The following is an 18475-nucleotide window of genomic DNA, read 5'->3' on the forward strand; positions in this document are numbered from 1 at the left end:
ACTAGGTTAATCCTCTGCCTGTGGCACTGGCATCCCATATGGGCGCCGGGTTCTAGTCCCAGTTGCTCCTCTTCCAGTCCAGCTCTCTACTGTGACCCAAGTGCTTAGGCCCTGCACCCGCATGGGAGACCAGGAGGAGGAACCTGGCTCCTGGCTTCGGATCTGCGTAGCTCTGGCCATGGCGGCCATTTTGGGAGTGAACCAACAGAAGGGAAGACCTTTCTCTCTGTCTCTCAATCTCTCACTGTCTAACTCTCTCTGTCAAATAAATTAAAAAAATTATTCATGTTGTTACAAATAATCTACAACATTTATTTGAATTGTTTTCAGAATTCATTTTACAAATGAGTCACAGTTTATACATTCATTACTACAAACTGCCACAATAAACATTCCAGTTCATATTCTCTTATTTCCAATGAGAAGAGTTTCTCTACATGACACTAAATTTATAGGGAATACTCATGAATTTTAATGAATTTGTCAATTTGTTTCCCAAAGTGACTATATGGATGTAATATATAACATTAATTCATCATTCCCCAAACCTGTTAAATGTGAAATGGTAGTTCATTGTTATCTTAATTTATACTTTCTTGATTACCAATGAAGTTGAGTACTTTAAATGTTTTTAAAAAATAATTTGGGATTTTCTCTGTGAAGTGTCATTCCTATCCTTTCCATATTTCTCTACTTTATGAACCTGGATGCTAATCCTTTATCAGTCACAGGGTAACAAATGTCTTCCCTCAAATTATTGACTAATAGTTTATTTAGATGTCAAAGGATCTTAACAGTATTTTTAAGTTTTATAATATCCAAATGCATCAATCTTTTTTGTAAAGCTTAAGCTTGAAGGTCCTTTTAAAGAAATACTGTTTTGTAATAATATGCATTCAAAAGTTATTGTTACTGGAACTGCATTTAAAAAAAAAAAAGATTTGAGGCCGGTGCCGCAGCTCACTAGGCTAATCCTCTGCCTGTGGCACCAGCACGCCAGATTCTAGTCTCGGTCAGGGCACTGGATTCTGTCCTGGTTGCTCCTCTTCCAGTCCAGCTCTCTGCTGTGGCCCGGGAGTGCAGTGGAGGATGGCCCAGGTCCTTGGGTCCTGCACCTGCATGGGAGACCAGGAGAAGCACCTGGCTCCTGCCTTCGGATCAGCGCGGTGCGCCCGCCACAACGCGCCGGCCGTAGCGGCCACTTGGGGAATGAACCAACGGAAAAAGGAAGACCTTTCTCTCTATCTCTCACTGTATAACTCTGCCTATCCAAAAAAAAAAAAAAAAGATTTGTTTAGTTATTTGAAAGGCAAAGTTACAGAGTGAGAGTGAGAATGAGAAAGAGAGAGAGATCTCCATCTGCTGGTTCATTCCCTGAAATGGCCACAACAGCTGGGACTGGGCCAGGTCGAAGACAGGAGTTGTACCAGAGTCTCCCATGTGGATGGCAGGGGCCTAAGTACTCTGGCCATCTTCTGCTGCCTTCCCGGGTGCATTAGCATGGAGCTGGGTTGCAAGTAGAGCAGCCAGGACTCAAATGCAAGCTCACATGGGATAACTGGGTACATCACAATGCCGGCCCCTACAGAAATATTCTGAAAACAGAGTAAGACAGCTGTGGAGTAAGAACCTCCAGTGGTCATTTCTTCATAGAAATACCAATTTGAATAGTTGTACATGCACCATCTACCTTCATAAGAGCCAGGGAAAATAGGTGAGCGATTACAGTACCTGACTTTAGCACAATGACAAAAAAAAAAAAAAAAAAAAAGATGCAGGAAAGAATGAGCTGCCTATCTCACTTCATCCTCAATTCTAAGCAAATTAGCAAGGAGAGAAATGCCTCCTACTTGGAAGAGGGAGAAGAAATTAACCAGGCCTTAGACTTGAAACCTAGTGCCAGGCCTTTAAAGGCGAAACAGTAGTTGGCAGAGCCCCCTGGTTCCTTCCCCCAGGACAGTGCCCACGGACTCAGCCTCTGGAACCACATTTGCCTGTTGGCCACACTTCTTCCATCACCACTCCCCCAACCTTAGGCATGCAGCGCAGCATGGAGAAAGACTCGGTCTTCTGGGAGGTAAACCAGGAAAGTAGGCAGCTTTGCTTGGAACTGAGTGTGAGGCTGATGAAAACCAACTCTAGGTGCATCCCAACAGCCCTAATCCTCAGGTCAATGGCCAGACCTGTAGATGAAGACCCTGGACCAATGTGATGTCAGGCAGAGAGACCTGCTGCTCCAATCCAAGGAACCTGTGTTCCAACCAGCACCTCCTGTGGCTCAGACCATAAGTACACCACAAGAACAGTAAGGCCACAGAAGCATGGACTTGATTCAGCTTCTGTGCCGCATTGGTCTTGGCGGGCTGAGGGTTCTGAGTGCAATCTAGTGTTGCAGTGGTGGTGGTCACAGGACTGTATAACCTATCCTTCCCCTAGGCCCAGGCAACACCACATACCAATAGTTAGTATCTGCTCTGGGGAAGATGAGGAAGGTAGGTACCAAGTTGTAACACAGGATCCTAGATGTCCCATTCACTGTGTGGCCCAGTGATAGGCAGTATCCACTAGGTTATGACCATAGGCTGGTGATTGTGGACGGTGAATCCAGGCCTTGCTTGGTCCACAGAAAAGGCTTGTGGGGATGCACTGCCTGTGTTAGTAACTTCCCCAGTCTATCTTGAGCAAAAGACCGACTGTTAATTTGGGACAATCCTGGACTTGGAGCATCCTTTCTTGCTGAAACAAGGATGATGGCAGGCTTAGAGAAAATAGGGAGCCTGCTTAGAATCTCTGGAAGGATTCTAAGGAACACACAAAGCCATATTATTAAGACAGAGCACTTAATCCTTCCATTTGCAGACACTGTTGTATGCTAACAAGCATCAGGAACATTCAAGGGACCATGATCTCACCTAATGAACAAACTAATGTGGCAGACACTAATGATAAACCAATTAATATGTGTGAACACTTAGGCAGAGAATTTTAAATAGTCGATGAACTTCAAGAAAACACAGATAAACAATTCATTACTTAGCTGAGAAATTTGACAGAGATTGAAGTATTAAAAAAAAATCAAATATAAATCTTTGAGTGGAAAACTACACAAAAGGAAATGAAAAGTGCAATACTTTAGCAGAACAGATCATTAGCAGAACAGAGCAAACAGAAGAAAGAAGCAGCAAAGTTGAAGACAGAGCTATTTTGAAAATACACAGCTCAGGGCTGGCACTGCTGGCTTTAGATCAGCATAGCTCTGGCCTGCAGCCATTTGGGGGGTGGACCAGCAGGTGGAAGACCTCTCTGTCTCTATCTCTCCCTGTAACTCTGTCTTTATCTCTCTCTATAACTCTATCTTTCAAATAAATAAAATAAATCTTAAAAAAGAGAGAGAAAGACAATCTCCAGGTACAAGAAGGTCAAAAGTCTGATTCAACTCAACACAGCCTACTTCAACATATATTATAATCAAGCTCTCAAAAGTTAAAAACAGAGAGGATTTTCAAAGAAACAGGTAGAAAAGTGATATTATATAAGGATGTTACAGTTTGCCTGACTGGAACTAAGAGACTAATTAAAAATAACAACATTACTATTAAAAGATAGTCAACACAGAAAGAAGCAAAGTAGGACATCAAAATTTCAAAATGTGGGTAGAAATGCAGTGCAAGTGCAGAGATTTTTACTAGTGTTTTTAAAAGGATTTGTTTCTTTATTTTGAAAGGTAGAGTGGCAAAGAAGGGAAGGAGAGAAAGAGGAGATGGGGGGGGGCGGAGAAGAGGAGAGGAGCAGTCGAATCTTCTATCTGCTGCTCCTTCCACAGATGGCTGTAACAGTTAGGTTTGGGCCAGGCCAAAGCCAGAAGCCAGGAACTCCATCTGGATCTCCTATGAGGGTGGCAGGGGCAAATGTACTTGAGCCATCATCTGCTGTTTCTAGGCACCTTAACTGGGAGCTGGATCAGAAGTGGGGTTGCCAGGATCCAGATCAGCACTCTGATATGGGATGAAGGCATTTCAAACAGCAGCTTTCCCTGACACCTTACACAACTGGTCTCTCATTATTTTTTAATCTTTCTTTTTTGTTGTTGTTTTGTATTTTTATGACAAATGATGAATTGTTATCATTTCAAATAGTTTGTTAGAATCAAAACACTCTACTAAAGAAAATCACTTAACTACAAAGGGTTATAAGAGGGGGAGAAAGCAAGCAAGCAAAGAAGGGAGGGGGGTTAAGTAATGAAATGTTGGTAGTAAGACTCTACCTGTCAATAATTTTCTTAAATAAAAAATGAATCAAATTCTCTAATTAAAAGGTATAGAGTGACTGAATTTTTTTGAAGACCCAACTACCCAACTATATACTGTTTACAGGAAATCACTTCATCTCTAAGGATACACATAGACTGAAAGTAAAGGAAAAAAGATATTCCATAAAAATGGAATTCAAAACAAAGTAGGAGTAGAAATATCTATATCAGATGATGTAGAATTAAATAAAAACAAGTTAAGACAAACCATGAAGGTCATCGTAGAAAGAGGTCAATTCACCAAAAGTAATATTTATAAATACATATACATACCAGATTATGTAATTACAAAACAAATATTAATAGACCTAAAGGAAGAAACAGACTCCAATACAATAAAAAGGACTTTTAACAACCCACTTTCATATATGGATAGATGTTCCACACAGAAAGTTAACACAGATCATGATTAAACTGAGCCCTAGACCAAATGGACCTAACAGCTATCTACAGAACATTTCGTCCATTAGCTGCAAAATGCAAATTCTCCTCTTCTTACAGCACGTGCAGTATTATCCAAGACAGATCACATGGTAGGCCATAAAACAAGTTTCAGCAAATTTTTAAAAGGGGTCAGTGCCGTGGCTCACTTGGTTGATCCTCCGCCTGCAGCGCCAGCATCCCATGTGGGCGCCAGGTTCTAGTCCCAGTTGCTCCTCTTCCAGTCCAGCTCTCTGCTAGGGCCCGGGAAGGCAGTGGAAGATGACCCAAATGCTTGGGCCCCTGAACCCGCATGGGAGACCAGGAGGAAGCACCTGGCTCCTGGCTTCGGATTGGTGCAACGCCGGCCGTGGCACCCATTTGGGGGGTGAACCAACGAAAGGAAGACCTTTCCCTCTGTCTCTCTCTCTCTCTCACTGTCTATAACTCTATCTATCAAATAAAAAAAATTTGAAATTTTACCAAGTATATTTTCTGACCACAATGCAATAAAACTAGAAATCAATAGTAAGAAAGACTTTGGAAACTTGGAAATCTATGGAAAGTAACCAACTCCTGAAGAACAAATGGATCAAGGAGGAAATCAAAGAAATTTAAAAATTTCTTTAAACAAATTAAAATGGAGATACATCATACCAAAACCCACTGGATACAGCAAAAATAGTATTAAGATGGAAATTTACAGCAATCAAGGCCTACATTTTAAAAGCAGAAAAATATCAACTAAACAACCTATTGTTGCACCACAAAGAGTTAGAAAAACAAGAACAAATCAAACTCCAAATTAGTAAAAAAAAAAAAAAAAAAAAAAAAAAGTTCAGGGGGCTGGCACTGTGGCATAGTAGGCTAAGGCTCTGCCTGCGGTGCCGGCATCCCATATGGGTTCTGGTTCATGTCCCGGCTTCTCCTCTTCAATCCAGCTCTCTGCTAATGGCCTGGAAAGCAGTAAAAGGTAGCCTAAGTGCTTGGGTCCCTGCACCTACTTAGAGACCTGGAAGAAGCTCCTGGCTCCTGACTGGCCTGGCTCCAGTTGCGGCTGTTTGGGGAGTGGACCAGCAGATTCAAGACCTTTCCTCTCTGTCTGTAAGTAAATAAAGTGTTTTTAAAAAGTCCATTAAATTTGTTAAAAATTAACTGAAAATTTAAAAAGATCAGAGAAGACTGAATGAAACAGATTTAAAAAATACAAGATTAATGAAATGAAGAGTGGTTTCTCCAAAAAGAAAGAAAATTAACAAATCCTTTGTTAGGCTAAGAAATAAAAGAAGACTCCAAGACTCAAAAAAAAAAAAAAAAAAAAAAAAAAGAGCAATGAAAAGGGAGGCATTACAAATGACACCACCAAAAATACAAATGGCCATGAGAAACTATTATGAACAACTATACACTAATACATCTGATAATCCAGAAGAAATTGACAAATTCCTGGATATTACTCTGCACCTTACCAAGAATGAATCATGCTGGGGCTGGCACTGTGGCACAGTAGGGAAAGCTCTTGCCTGCAGTGCCAGCATCCCACTGGGTGCTGATTCAAGTCCTGGCTGCTCTACTTCTTTTTTTTTTTTTTTTTTAATTGACAGGCAGAGTTAGACAGTGAGAGAGAGAGGTCTTCCTTCCGTTGGTTCACCCCTCAAATGGCTGCTATGGCCGGCGCTGCGCCGATCCGAAGCCAGGAGCCAGGTGCTTCCTCATGGTCTCCCATGCGGGTGCAGGGCCCAAGCACTTGGGCCATCCTCCACTGCTTGCCTGGGTCCCAGCAGAGAGCTGGACTGGAAAAGGAGCAACCGGGACTGGAACCCAGCACCCATGTGGGATGCTGGCACTGCAGGTGGAGGATTAACCAAGTGAGCCATGGCGCTGGCCCCTGGCTGCTCTACTTCTGATTCAGCTCTCTGCTATGACCTGGGAAAGCAGTAGAGGATGGCTCAAGTCCTTGGGCCCCTGCACCTGCGTGGAGAGACCTGGAAGAAGCTCCTAGCTCCGGCTTTGGATCTGCCTAGCTCTGGCCATTGTGGCCATTTGGGGAGTGAACCAGCAAATGGAAGACTTCTCTCTCTCTGCCTCTGTCTCTCTGTAAGTCTTTCAAAAAAATCTTTAAAAAATGGAAAAAAGGACGAATCATAATAAAAAACCTGAGGAGACCAACAATGAGTAAGGAGACTGACTCTGTAATAAAAGGTTTCCTATCAAAGACAAGACTAGGATCAGCTCCTTCACTGCTGAGTCCTACCAATGCAAGAATTAATATTAGTTATCTGGAAAAAATATTAGTTGTCAAATTATTCCAAAAAATTGAAGAGGACGGAATCCTTCCAAACTCATTCCAGAAGGCCAGCATTACCATGATATCAAAAACAGAGGATATAACATAGCAAGAAAATTACACACCATTATCTCTGCTGAACACAGTAAAAAAATACTCAACAAAATATTAACAAACCAAATCCAATAGCACATTAGAGAGTTTGTTCACCATGATGAAGTGGGAGTTATCCCAGAGAGGCAAGCATACTCCAGCATACACAAATCAAGCAAGCATGATAAAGCACCATCACATGCAGTAAGTCATTTGCTAAAATTCAACATTGTTTCATGACAGAAACTCCGAACAAATTAGGCACAGAAGGAATGTACCAAAACATAATAAAGGCCACTTACGAGGGTGCTTCCAAAGTGTTCATGGAAAACACAAAAGATTTTGGTGAAGAAAAAAAAAATGAAATCCATGTTTGCTTTCTAAGAATTAAAATATTAGGGCCAGCACTGTGGCATAGCAGACAAAGCCGCCAGCTACAGTGCTGGCATCCCATATGGACGCTGGTTCCCGGCTGCACCACTTCTGATTCAGCTCTCTGCTATGGCCTGGGAAAGCATTAGAGGATGGCCCAAGTCCTTGGGCCCTTGCACCCTGCATGGGAGACCCATAGGAAGCTCCTGGCTCCTGGCTTTGGATCGGTACAGCTCTGGCCATTGCAGCCAACTGAGGAGTAAACCAGTGGATGGAAGACCTCTCTCTCTCTCTGTCTTTCTTCTTTCTGTGTAACTCAAACTTTCAAATAAATAAATAAATCTTTAAAAAATAAAATAAAATATTAATACATATTGGGACTTTGCCAATTTGGTAAGCTACATAAGAAGTAATCACTTCTGGCTAGAGATGTAGAATTTAAGCTCCAAGAAGTAAGGATTTTTTATTATTTCTAAAATTTATTTTTAAAAATTATCTTTTCCCATTTATTTGAAAAGGAGAGAGGGAGGGAGTGAGAGTAGAAGACAGAAAGAGTACAAGAGATAGAGAGGGAGATAGAGAGAGAGAAAGAGAAAATGAATCAGAGAAAGATCTTCCATCTGCTGATTCACTTTACAAAAGCCAGGGCTGAGTCAGACCATATCCAGGATACCAGAATTCAGTCCAGGTCTCCAACATGAGTGGCAGGTTGCCAACTACTTGAGCCATCCTCTGCTGTTTCCCAGGGTACACCTTAGCAAGAACCTGGATAGGAAATGGAGGAGCCAGGACTTGAGGTTTAATTGCAGTGCCAAATTTCTGTCACAGACTTTTATTTATTTTCAGCAGTTAAAATAAAATAGTAGCTAGTACCTAGTAGGCATTCAATAAACATTTGAAGGAATGAATTAAAATATTATCAGGATTTATTTCCTTCCTAAATATAATTTCTGGATAGTAATACTAAAGTATAAATCAAATCATGTGAATGATTTCTTTTGGTTGTATATCAACGATAGTTACATTTTCAGAAGTCTCACTCTAAATGAAATCTCAGTGCTTTTTCTTAAAACATAGAGATATAGTAAATGGAAAGCAAGTCTATATGTTTTTATTTCTCTTCACCTTAATAAATTTCAGTTTTTTTCTACACACATATATGAAAGTTGAGATATGTAAGGGCCACCCACTCACCTTCGCTTTTACACCACTGTAGAAATGCAAGAACTCGAGCATTTCCCTGGCACGACATGTAGTCTTCTATCAATAAAGGAGCCACCGAGGACAAAGTGGCGATTGCATGCAGTTGTAATTCTTCATGCTGTGCCAGAGACCATTCAATTATTTTATGTTTCTCAGGCTTTTTCACATAGGTAAACAAAGCCAAAACAACTTTGCCATCAATTAATAGCTATAAAAATAAAGCAAAAGACACTGTTAGAAACGTAATAACTTTAATCCAAAAAATTTAAATGAAATAGTTCCAATTTAATGTTTTATTGATGATAATTTCAAATATTTCCTTCACCAATCTACAACATCAAAGAACATAAAAACTAAAAAGACAAAAACAAAACAGAACTCAATAGTACATCAGTTGGCTACGAGCCCCTTTTCTGAGTTATGAGCTCTCTAGCTGATAATATAAAATGTGTATTGTTTTTAGATATGCTATATATATATAATATAGCTTACACTTACGATGAAACCATAGTAGAATATTTTGGCAAACAAACTTGCTGGCATTTCTTTCCTCATCCCCTCTTTCAAAGGAAATATATACATATACACATATATATATTTTTTTTTGACAGGTAGAGTGACAGTGAGAGAGACAGAGAGAAAGGTCTTCCTTACGTTGGTTCACCCCCCAAACGGCTGCTATGGCCAGCGCTGTGCTGATCCGAAGCCAGGAGCCAGCTGCTTCCTCCTGGTCTCCCATGGGGTGCAGGGCCCAAGCACTTGGGACATCCTCCCTGCACTCCCTGGCCACAGCAGAGAGCTGGACTGGAAGAGGGGCATCCGGGACAGAATCCAGCGCCCTGACCAGGACTAGAACCCGGTGTGCCGGCGCCGCAAGGCGGAGGATTAGCCTAGTGAGCTGAGGTGCCGGCCCCCAAAGGAAATATTTTTTAAAAGATTTATTTTCTTACTTGGAAGTCAGAGTTACGGAGACAGAGGGAGAGAAAGTGAGAGCGTCATCTTCCCTCTGCTGGCTCACCCCCAGGATGGCCACAACGGCCCCGGGTGGGCCAGGTGGAGGCCAGGAGCTTTATCCAGGCGTTGGGTCTCCCACTTGGGTGCAGGGCGCAAACACAGGCCTCTGCTGTTTTGCCTAGGGCACCAGCAGGGAGCTGGATAGGAAGTGGAGCAGTGGAGACATGAGCCTGCTCCCATGTGGGGTGCTGGAGTTGCAGGCAGAGGCTTTACCTGCTCTGCCACAGCAGTGGCCCCTCGGAGGAAATATTTCAAAGACTGGTTGTGTATTATTAAAAAAAATTTGAGGTGATGACTACAGTCAATATTTAACTTCTGAAAATACTCTATCAAATGAATGCCACTCAGGTCACAAGCCATGTTACACATCTAGTGTGGAAAAAACTGTGCTGAATCTATAATTTCAATGTAAATAAAATAAAAATGCAGTTATTACAAAATGGCAACAGAACTATCATCACAGTTGGTTCTGATGCCTATTTACAGTTTTCTAGAGTATAAAACACCTGATGCTATTTTCTATTTAATTTTCTTTTATTTCAGTGTTAATCTATAAAGACTTTTTCACAATACTGATTTTTAATTTTTGTAAATTCTCCACAAGTCCACATGGAAAGAATGCCAGACTTAGAGCAGAGAAAACAGGAATAAGAAAAAGTACCAGTTCTGGCTTTTATAGGAAGTAAGTGGATAATGTTTTTGATACACCCTGTGAGCTACAAATGATAGCACACATATTCTTTATCATCACTATTATTGGCCACAAATGTACAACATGCACAGAAAGTGCTTCACCAAGTTCACCACAATCTTTGTGCTATTTTACTCTGTTGGCTATGAAGTGTCCAATCAACTAAAATTGTTTTTTAAAGTGGAAAGTTTATTGTTTCTTTGTGTCTCATTTTAATAGCTGTATAATACTATACTGGAATAATAAAATATTTTATGGAATGATTTTCTCTTTGGCATTTTAGAAAACATATTTAAATTCTATTTAGTATCTATTTTTGACACAAACATTAAAGTCATAACTGTAAAGACAATTTCTCATTTTCTGGGTATTTAAAAATACATACACATACCTCTAAATGGCATCATTAAGAAAATGTTGAGCTCATTTAAATACTCACAATAATCCTATGAGGTAAGCTATTAGTCTCATGTGTAAACTGAGCTATCTGGGATTTAGAGAAACTAAACCTACTCAAGATCATAAGCTATCAAGCAACAGCAGTGGGATTCCAGCTGACAAAAACCTTATCTTCTACCTTATCTTCCTATTATCAGTAATGAGTTGATAGAATAGATTCCCACTTCTTTTTTATGGGAGGCAATTGGAGCGTGAAAGACTTTTAGGACTAAAAGGAAATTGCACTCTATGCAACAGGCAACGAAACAAATGAAACTGCTAGTGGCCGGCATGCGGCTCACTAGGCTAATCCTCCGCCTTGCGGCGCCGGCACACCGGGTTCTAGTCCTGGTCAGGGCGCCGGATTCTGTCCCGGTTGCCCCTCTTCCAGGCCAGCTCTCTGCTGTGGCCAGGGAGTGCAGGGAGGATGTCCCAAGTGCTTGGGCCCTGCACCCCATGGGAGACCAGGATAAGTACCTGGCTCCTGCCTTCGGATCAGCATGATGCGCCGGCCGCAGCACGCCGGCCGCGGCAGCCATTGGAGGGTGAACCAACGGCAAAAGGGAAGACCTTTCTTTCTCTCTCTCTCTCTCTCTCTCTCTCTCTCTCTCTCTCTCACTGTCCACTCTGCCTGTGGGAAAAAAAAAAAAAAAGAAAAGAAAGAAACTGCTAGTAATACAGTTTCTCTCACTTTATAGTTTACAGAACCTTCATCTCAGTCTCACAACAGGCCTGTCAACTGGGCAGAAATATTAAAGTCTTTCTTTTACAGATGGTGAAACTGAGCTTCAGAGAGTTTACGTGAGTTTTCCGAGGCCATGCAACTAGTAGGTGATAAGCCTGAAGTGAAATTCAATCCCAGCATTCTTCAAATTACATCAAGTTGCTAGATTGGTATTAAAGTAAGTGCAAGAATAATAAAAAATATTAACAGTGCTAGGTTTGCATGGAGAAAAAGCAGATTCACAAGGGATTGAGATTGGCAGTGCAAAGGTTAATGGTTTCCTTCAACATTATATCATTCCTGTTGTTATGGTCAGAGAAAGATTATAGGTTGCATGTACCTGCATTCAACTCCTTTATGTTTTCTTATTCAGGAGTTCTAAATATGTTAATAAATCTCTTAGGTTCTAATGCTTTTCACTGATTTAAATTGAGGTACTTCACTGCTTATTAACAGATAAGCAAAAAGAAATTTTTTCAAAGCTAAAATGCAGGCCAGTAAGAATTTGTTACTTTTTATGGTACCTATAAGGTCAATGACAGATATGCAACCATGATTTAAAATATATACATATATATATACAGACACTACATAATTTTAAATGAATTTTTTCTCTTTCAATTACTCTTTACCTGGACAGTAGGTAAATCTTTACATAAAATCACAATTACATTAAATAGCAATTTCTTCAACTCAAAATCTTCATAGAAATTTGAAAGTTTAAGACCTTTTACCAAAGGATTTTGACTTTTAACTGTGAAAGAAAGAAAAAAAGAGTAAAATGAAAGCTAGATTATACACAAGGTTTATTGATAAAAGAAGTTTAAAGATTTATGGTTTTATACCTTCATTAAAGGTTGCAAATAATATCAAATCCTTGGTAAAGCCAGCTTCCTGATACAAACAAACAAAATGAACAAAGAGATGAATTAGAAGTTAAGGTACAGACATCCATACTCATATTTACCAGCTGTTTAAACGGCCTTACTAAAATCCTTTATTGTCATTCATTTGAATTTCTAAAGTGCTAATAATAATGAGATGAAAGTAAGAAAATAAACATATACTGGTAGACAGACTTGCAATTTATTTAATTTTAAACTTATTTCTACAGGTCCTAAGAAATACTTTACATATTCTAGAGTATTTTACAAGATAGCATTTAAAACGTAGTGTAGGAATCCCAAATGGTTTTTAGCCCCAGAGTAGGGTTGTTAGAACACAGAGTGCTCCCTTGGTCTTGGTGGCTTGAAGTATTAAGGGGACAGGAGTGACCACAACCACTAGAGAAAGTAGGGGAGAAATCCCATAAAGGAGAAAGACAGAGGGAGGGAACTCCAAATTCTGTATATAAACTCTTCCACAGTCTCTGGCGGATGCTTTACCCACATGTGCAGGGAATACTCAACCATAAGTGAAGACAGATACTAGATGAGGCAAGAGGGACTGAACTAAGATTTAAACTGCCACAGGGCTGATTGGCAAGTCAAATGCCTAGTAATAACAATATAAAAAGGCTCTTCAGAGGGGTCTACCAGACCCACAGTAAGGGTGCTCATGATGAACGGAATGACAGGAACTGTCAGCAGACAAATGGAAACTGTAAAAGGCACACAACAAAGCATTTCCAAAACTGAAAGACATAAATTTGAACCAAAGGCACTAGATGGGATTAACAGCAGAATGGGGACGACTGAAGATAAGAGTTAATGAATTTAAATATGTAGTAATTCAAATACTCATTTTGAAGAATACAGAGAAAATGATTGAAAAAAGTGAACAGAGCCTCGGAAACTATCAAAAAGTCAGACAAGTAATCAGAGTCTGATAATACGAAGGGAAAACTAAGAGTCTAAGCAGCAGGCACTGTGGTGCAGTGAGCTATCACAATGGTTTGCGATGCTGGCATCTTGTATCTGAGTGCTTTTGCAGCTCTCCATCTGGCTTCCTGCTAATGCCCCTGGGAAGGCAGTGGATGGTGGGCCCAGTACTTGGGCCCCTGCAACCATGTGGGAGACCAGGAAGGAGGAGTTTCTGCCTCCTGGCTTCGACCAGATGGTTGTGAGCATTTGGGGAATGAACCAATGGCTGGGAGATTTCTTTCTCCCTCTCTGTCCTTTCTCTTCTCTTTCCATCTCTATTCTTTTTAAATAATACTTTAATAAAAAAAAATCTTAAGTGGCCAGTGCTGTGGTATAGCGGGTAAAGCCACCACCTGCAGTGTTGGCATCCCATGTGGGTGCTGGTTCAAGTCCTGGCTGCTCCTCTTCCAATCTAGCTTTCTGCTATGGCTTGGGAAAGCAGTGGAAGATGGCCCAAGGCCTTTGACCCTGCACCCACGTGGGAGACCTGGAAGAAGCTCCTGGCTCCTGGCTTCAGATCAGTTGCAGCCTTTTGGGGAGTGAACCAGTGGATGGAAGACCTCTCTCTCTCTCTCTTTCTCTCTCTGCCTCTGCCTCTCTGTAATTCTGCCTTTCAAATAAATAAAATAAATCTTAAAAAAAAAAAAAGAAATCTTAAAAAAAAAATAGGGCCAAAAGGATACTTGAAGAAATAATGGTCAAAAATATTACAAATTTGGTTGGTGACTTAAATTTATATATTGAAGAAGGTCCATGAATCCTAAACAGGATAAAGATAAGAGATCACACTTTGGCACAAGTAGTAAAACTACTCAAAATTGAAGACAGAGTAAAAATCTTGAAAATAACCAAAGGAAAAACTGATAAATTGTAATAAGGGAAACAACAATTCAAAACAATAAATACTTCTCATAGAAACTATGGAGGCCAGAATGCCATGTTTAAAGTGTTAAGAGAGAAAATTTCTCAGTCTGAAATTCTACAGTCAATGACACCACACATCAAGATTTAAGGGGAAGTAAGCGGCATCTACTGGCGCAGCCAGCAGATCTTCACCAGAAGCAAAGCTGCAGGGAGTTCTTCAAGAGAAAGAGGGAGGCCGCCAGGTGCAAGAGAAGGAAAGCACCGCGATTGCTAAGTTGGATGTAAACTAGAAAACATGAGGATGGCCCCAAGTTTCTGAGGACTGTAAAGAAACCTTGACGGAGTGACAAGCGTACTGGTGACTGTTAGGACACACAACATAACTTGGCATAACAATAAAATACATAAACATATAACAATTTAAACACCTGCCAGGCCCACCACTTCCACAGCTAAAACTAATGCAATTTGATTCATACTTACAATCATCGGTGCTCCAGGGTTTTGAGCTATAATTGTAGTGATAACTAATATATCATTTCTAAGCTGACGATCATAATGACTAAAACTTCTCATAAATAGATTCTTAAAAACCTCCTTCAAGGCCCTAGAAAGTGAAACCATATTTTAGAAACATTTCTGTGGAAGGAATGTTTGTGTACCTCCTCCAAGATTTCAGATGCTGAAATCCTAACCACCAGGTAGCTGAACTGGGAGGCGGGACCTGTGGGAGGCAGTGAAGTCTTGAAGGTGGAACCCGCATGAATGGGATTAGTGCCCCATAAACGGGGCCCCGGGAAGTTCCCTCACCATCTCTCCTCCGTGGGAGGAGATGAGGTCGGCAGTCCGTCACCCGGGACTGCATCTTCACCAGGACATAACTGTGCTGGCTCACTGATCCCAGACTGCCAGCCTCCAACAGGAGTTTGTTTTTCACAAGCCATCCAGTCCATAATACTTTGTTATAAAGTCCAAACTAAAATATGTAGTTCTATGGAAATACTATTGGAAGGTCTATCAACAAAATCCGACTTTTCATATTAGATGTTTTGTTTTAAGCTATTTCTAATCTCCCACATTTCCCAATCTGCCTCCCTAGTTCACTATGCATGTATCATAAAACAGCCCCACCAATGCACGTGGTCAAACTGACTGCTCTAAAATAAGATTTAATCACACCAGCTTCCTTTTTAAACTCTTTTTTTTTTTTTTTTAAGATTTATTTTATTTATTTGAAAGACAGAGTTACAGAGAGAGGTAGAGACAGAGAGAGAGAGGGAGAGGTCTTCCATCCACTAGTTCATTCCCCAGATGGCCGCAATGGCTGGAGCTGTGCTGATCCGAAGCCAGGAGCCAGGAGCCAGGAGCCAGGAGCCAGGAGCCTTCTCTGGGTCTCCCCCGTGGGTTGGGCCCAAGGACTTGGGCCATCCTCCACTGCTATTTCAGGTCACAGAAGGGAACTCGATCAGAAGTGGAGCATCCGGGTCTTGAACCAGCGTCCATATAGGATGCTGGCACTTCATGCCAGGGCGTTAACCCACTATGCCACAGTGCTGGACCCATTTTAAACCCTCTTAAGGGGTGGCTATCTGGTGCCACAGTTAGGATGCCAGTTGGGACAACCATATACCATATTAGAATGCCTGGTTTTGGGTCCGGACTCCACTCCTAATTCCAGTTTCCTAATAGTGTGGACTCTGGGAGGCAGCAGATGACGGCTGAAAAAGCTGGATTCCTGCCTTCCACACAGGAGACCTGGATTGAGTGCCTGACTCTCGGGCGGGCATTTGGGGAATTAACCAGCAGATGGAAACTCTCTGTGTCCATCCACCTTTCAACTCAATAATTAAATTTTTTTTAAAAGCTTCTCTTTGTTCTTAGGATAAAGCCCTACCTCCTTAACAAGGCTTATCAAGTTTTTCATGTTATGGTACCTGCTAACATTGTTAGCTTTATCCCTCACCATTCTACTTTGTTCTTTCTGCTCTCTCCATAATGAATTTCTCTTAGATTTTTGATTTTGCTAATTCTACTTTAACTTCTGCTTCCCCTATCTCGGGTGCTCTGTGCGTGCAAAACTGCGTTGCAAATTCCTATTTATCATTCCGGAAATCAGATTAGGGTTGATCAGAAAGACTTATTAACTCTCCAAATGTGCCTCAAGTTCCTTCTGCAGTAGACACTTGTTACTTTGTCTCCTAGGGCCCACCTGCCAGCATCCTTATTTTACGTAGGCATTCACTCCTCCCCAGCAATTGGTCCTGGGAAGCTGCCCTGGGCTGCCTTCCGTAGTCAGAGCAGTCCTTCTCTCAGGCATTGTTATTCACTGTGGAGTGGGCATCGGTCAACATCAGACCATTTAGGGCCAAAAGGGACTCAACTCAACTTTTTCCGTGTGCTTTCGGGTAGCAAGCTTACTCTTCTGTTTAGCTTGGCATTGAGAGGATCTGAATCTGTACTTCCTAGGTCTCACCACGTGGAGCTTGAGAGTGAAGCCAATGCCGTGGGAAACTGCAGAGGGATAAAGACCAAGTCCAGCCTTAACCAATGCTGCTGATGAAAGTTTCATGCTTGGTTTCATAGTTTTGTGAGCCCACACATTTCATATATGGATTAAGTTAGTTGGGTTGTTTTTTTGATCCCTTGCAAACAAAAATGTGCTGATTCAACCCTCTTCTGGAGAACATGCAGCATGTTACAAGAATCTCTTTCAAACATTTACTACACTTGCTCTGAGTTGCCTCTTCACTTGTCTATCTCTCCTAGCAGTCATAAATTCTGTGAAAGTAGAGACTATGTTTGTATTGCTTTCAATTATAATTTTATGGCCCAGAACTGAACCTGGCACAGAAGAGATAACAGTTATTTGTTGAATAAATGAGTAAGCAGCTTGGGGGCTTCATCACATTTTATTGCTAAAGTTTATTTCAATATCTGGAAGGTAGTAAACATTCAATAAGAAATTTAATGAATAATTGAATCAAATAGTTCTAAAAGTCTTATTTCATTCATATGCAAAGGCATAATTTATCCTTAGCAAGCTACTTTAAGAGCTTTCATGTAGAAAAACATATCCTACTACTGTTAGGATTCATTTACACCACGCACCAAAAAGATGTCCTGAAACATTTTCAATGAATCAAAAGCCTAACAGAATGCAGGCTTACCCAAAGATGTTAGCTATGGCACTGTATTTTTAAGGTTAAAAAATCTCTCTATCCAGCCTCATATACTTACAGCAAGCATTCCAAGTTACTAAGCTGTTGTATGATTTCCTCTTTTGAAGACTTCTCCAGTAAGTTCCAAAGTATTTCTGCTGAGCGAAACAGAAGCTGTCCTGAGGGATCTGGGTCATTGAGGTGGGCACAGATCTCCCTGGCTGCTTCTGCCTTCATCATGGAAGCACAATTCACTTCTGACAATAAGGTTTAAAAATTATTTATGTTGTACAGTGGAAAGAAAAACAACTGGCCATGAAGTATTCAGATCTAATAATATTATACAAACCAGAAGTGGAGAGATGTTGCAGAACTTTAAGTACCCAAAGTTTCTCAGCAAGTTGATTTTCAAGCAAGGTCATTGACCAGACCATAGTTTTTGCCAGTCCTCCAACTTCAGCCATTTTAATCTTGTATGATGAACTAGCTTGCTGGTACCCTACCAATAATTAGTTAATGAATATGTATAGTTATTATAGATAATAATCATTAAGACAAAAAGTCAGAGTAATTTACCATTTAACAACAGCAAAAAAACCAGAAATTTTTAAAAAGTGTATAGCTTTAAAAGTTTTTTAAAGGTCAGATTATAAGTACAAATATCTCAAGCCGTGGAAAATACAAGGCTTTTGCCTCAAATACTCAACTCTGTAGGATGCTATAGCACGATACATAGCAAGGAGCAGCCATGGACAATATAAAAATAAATGGATGAGGCTGTGTTCCAATAAAATTTTATTTCCAGTGGGTTGATTCTGACTCCACAGTTTACTAATTGCTGGTAATGTACTTGAAATAGGACCATGAATTTTGGGGCACATCTTGAATTCTAAAAAGAACAAGTTTCTCACTTGCCAATTGATATGACTTTCTGTAAAGAAAAATGTCATGATTACAAATACTGAACGTTTTCAGTATTCAGGTTAGTATATTACTTCAGTGCTTTCAAGGGACAAGTATGTTGGCACCAGCAATAACAT

The 18475-nt window shown here is 40.7% G+C and overlaps 1 protein-coding gene across 3 annotated transcripts in view; it reads right to left on the reverse strand.

Moving 5' to 3' along the window:
* CFAP69 (cilia and flagella associated protein 69) overlaps positions 1-18475 on the reverse strand; it is a 61696-nt gene that overhangs the window by 18937 nt on the left and 24284 nt on the right. For all 3 annotated transcript variants that reach the window (XR_016223183.1, XM_070059825.2, XM_089316181.1), the window contains 6 exons: positions 17785-17934; positions 17515-17692; positions 14761-14884; positions 12397-12445; positions 12184-12305; positions 8676-8892 (listed from right to left, as the gene is read on the reverse strand). Coding sequence is in view for 2 of the 3 variants with exons in the window: in XM_070059825.2 (XP_069915926.2) it covers positions 8676-8892; positions 12184-12305; positions 12397-12445; positions 14761-14884; positions 17515-17692; positions 17785-17934 (840 nt within the window). In the remaining variant the exon portion in view is untranslated. The remainder of the gene's footprint in view (positions 1-8675; positions 8893-12183; positions 12306-12396; positions 12446-14760; positions 14885-17514; positions 17693-17784; positions 17935-18475) is intronic.

This window comes from Oryctolagus cuniculus, chromosome 16 (genome assembly GCF_051225735.1).
Source record: "Oryctolagus cuniculus isolate XC-2025 breed Fujian yellow rabbit chromosome 16, ASM5122573v1, whole genome shotgun sequence".
Classification (NCBI taxonomy): domain Eukaryota; kingdom Metazoa; phylum Chordata; class Mammalia; order Lagomorpha; family Leporidae; genus Oryctolagus; species Oryctolagus cuniculus.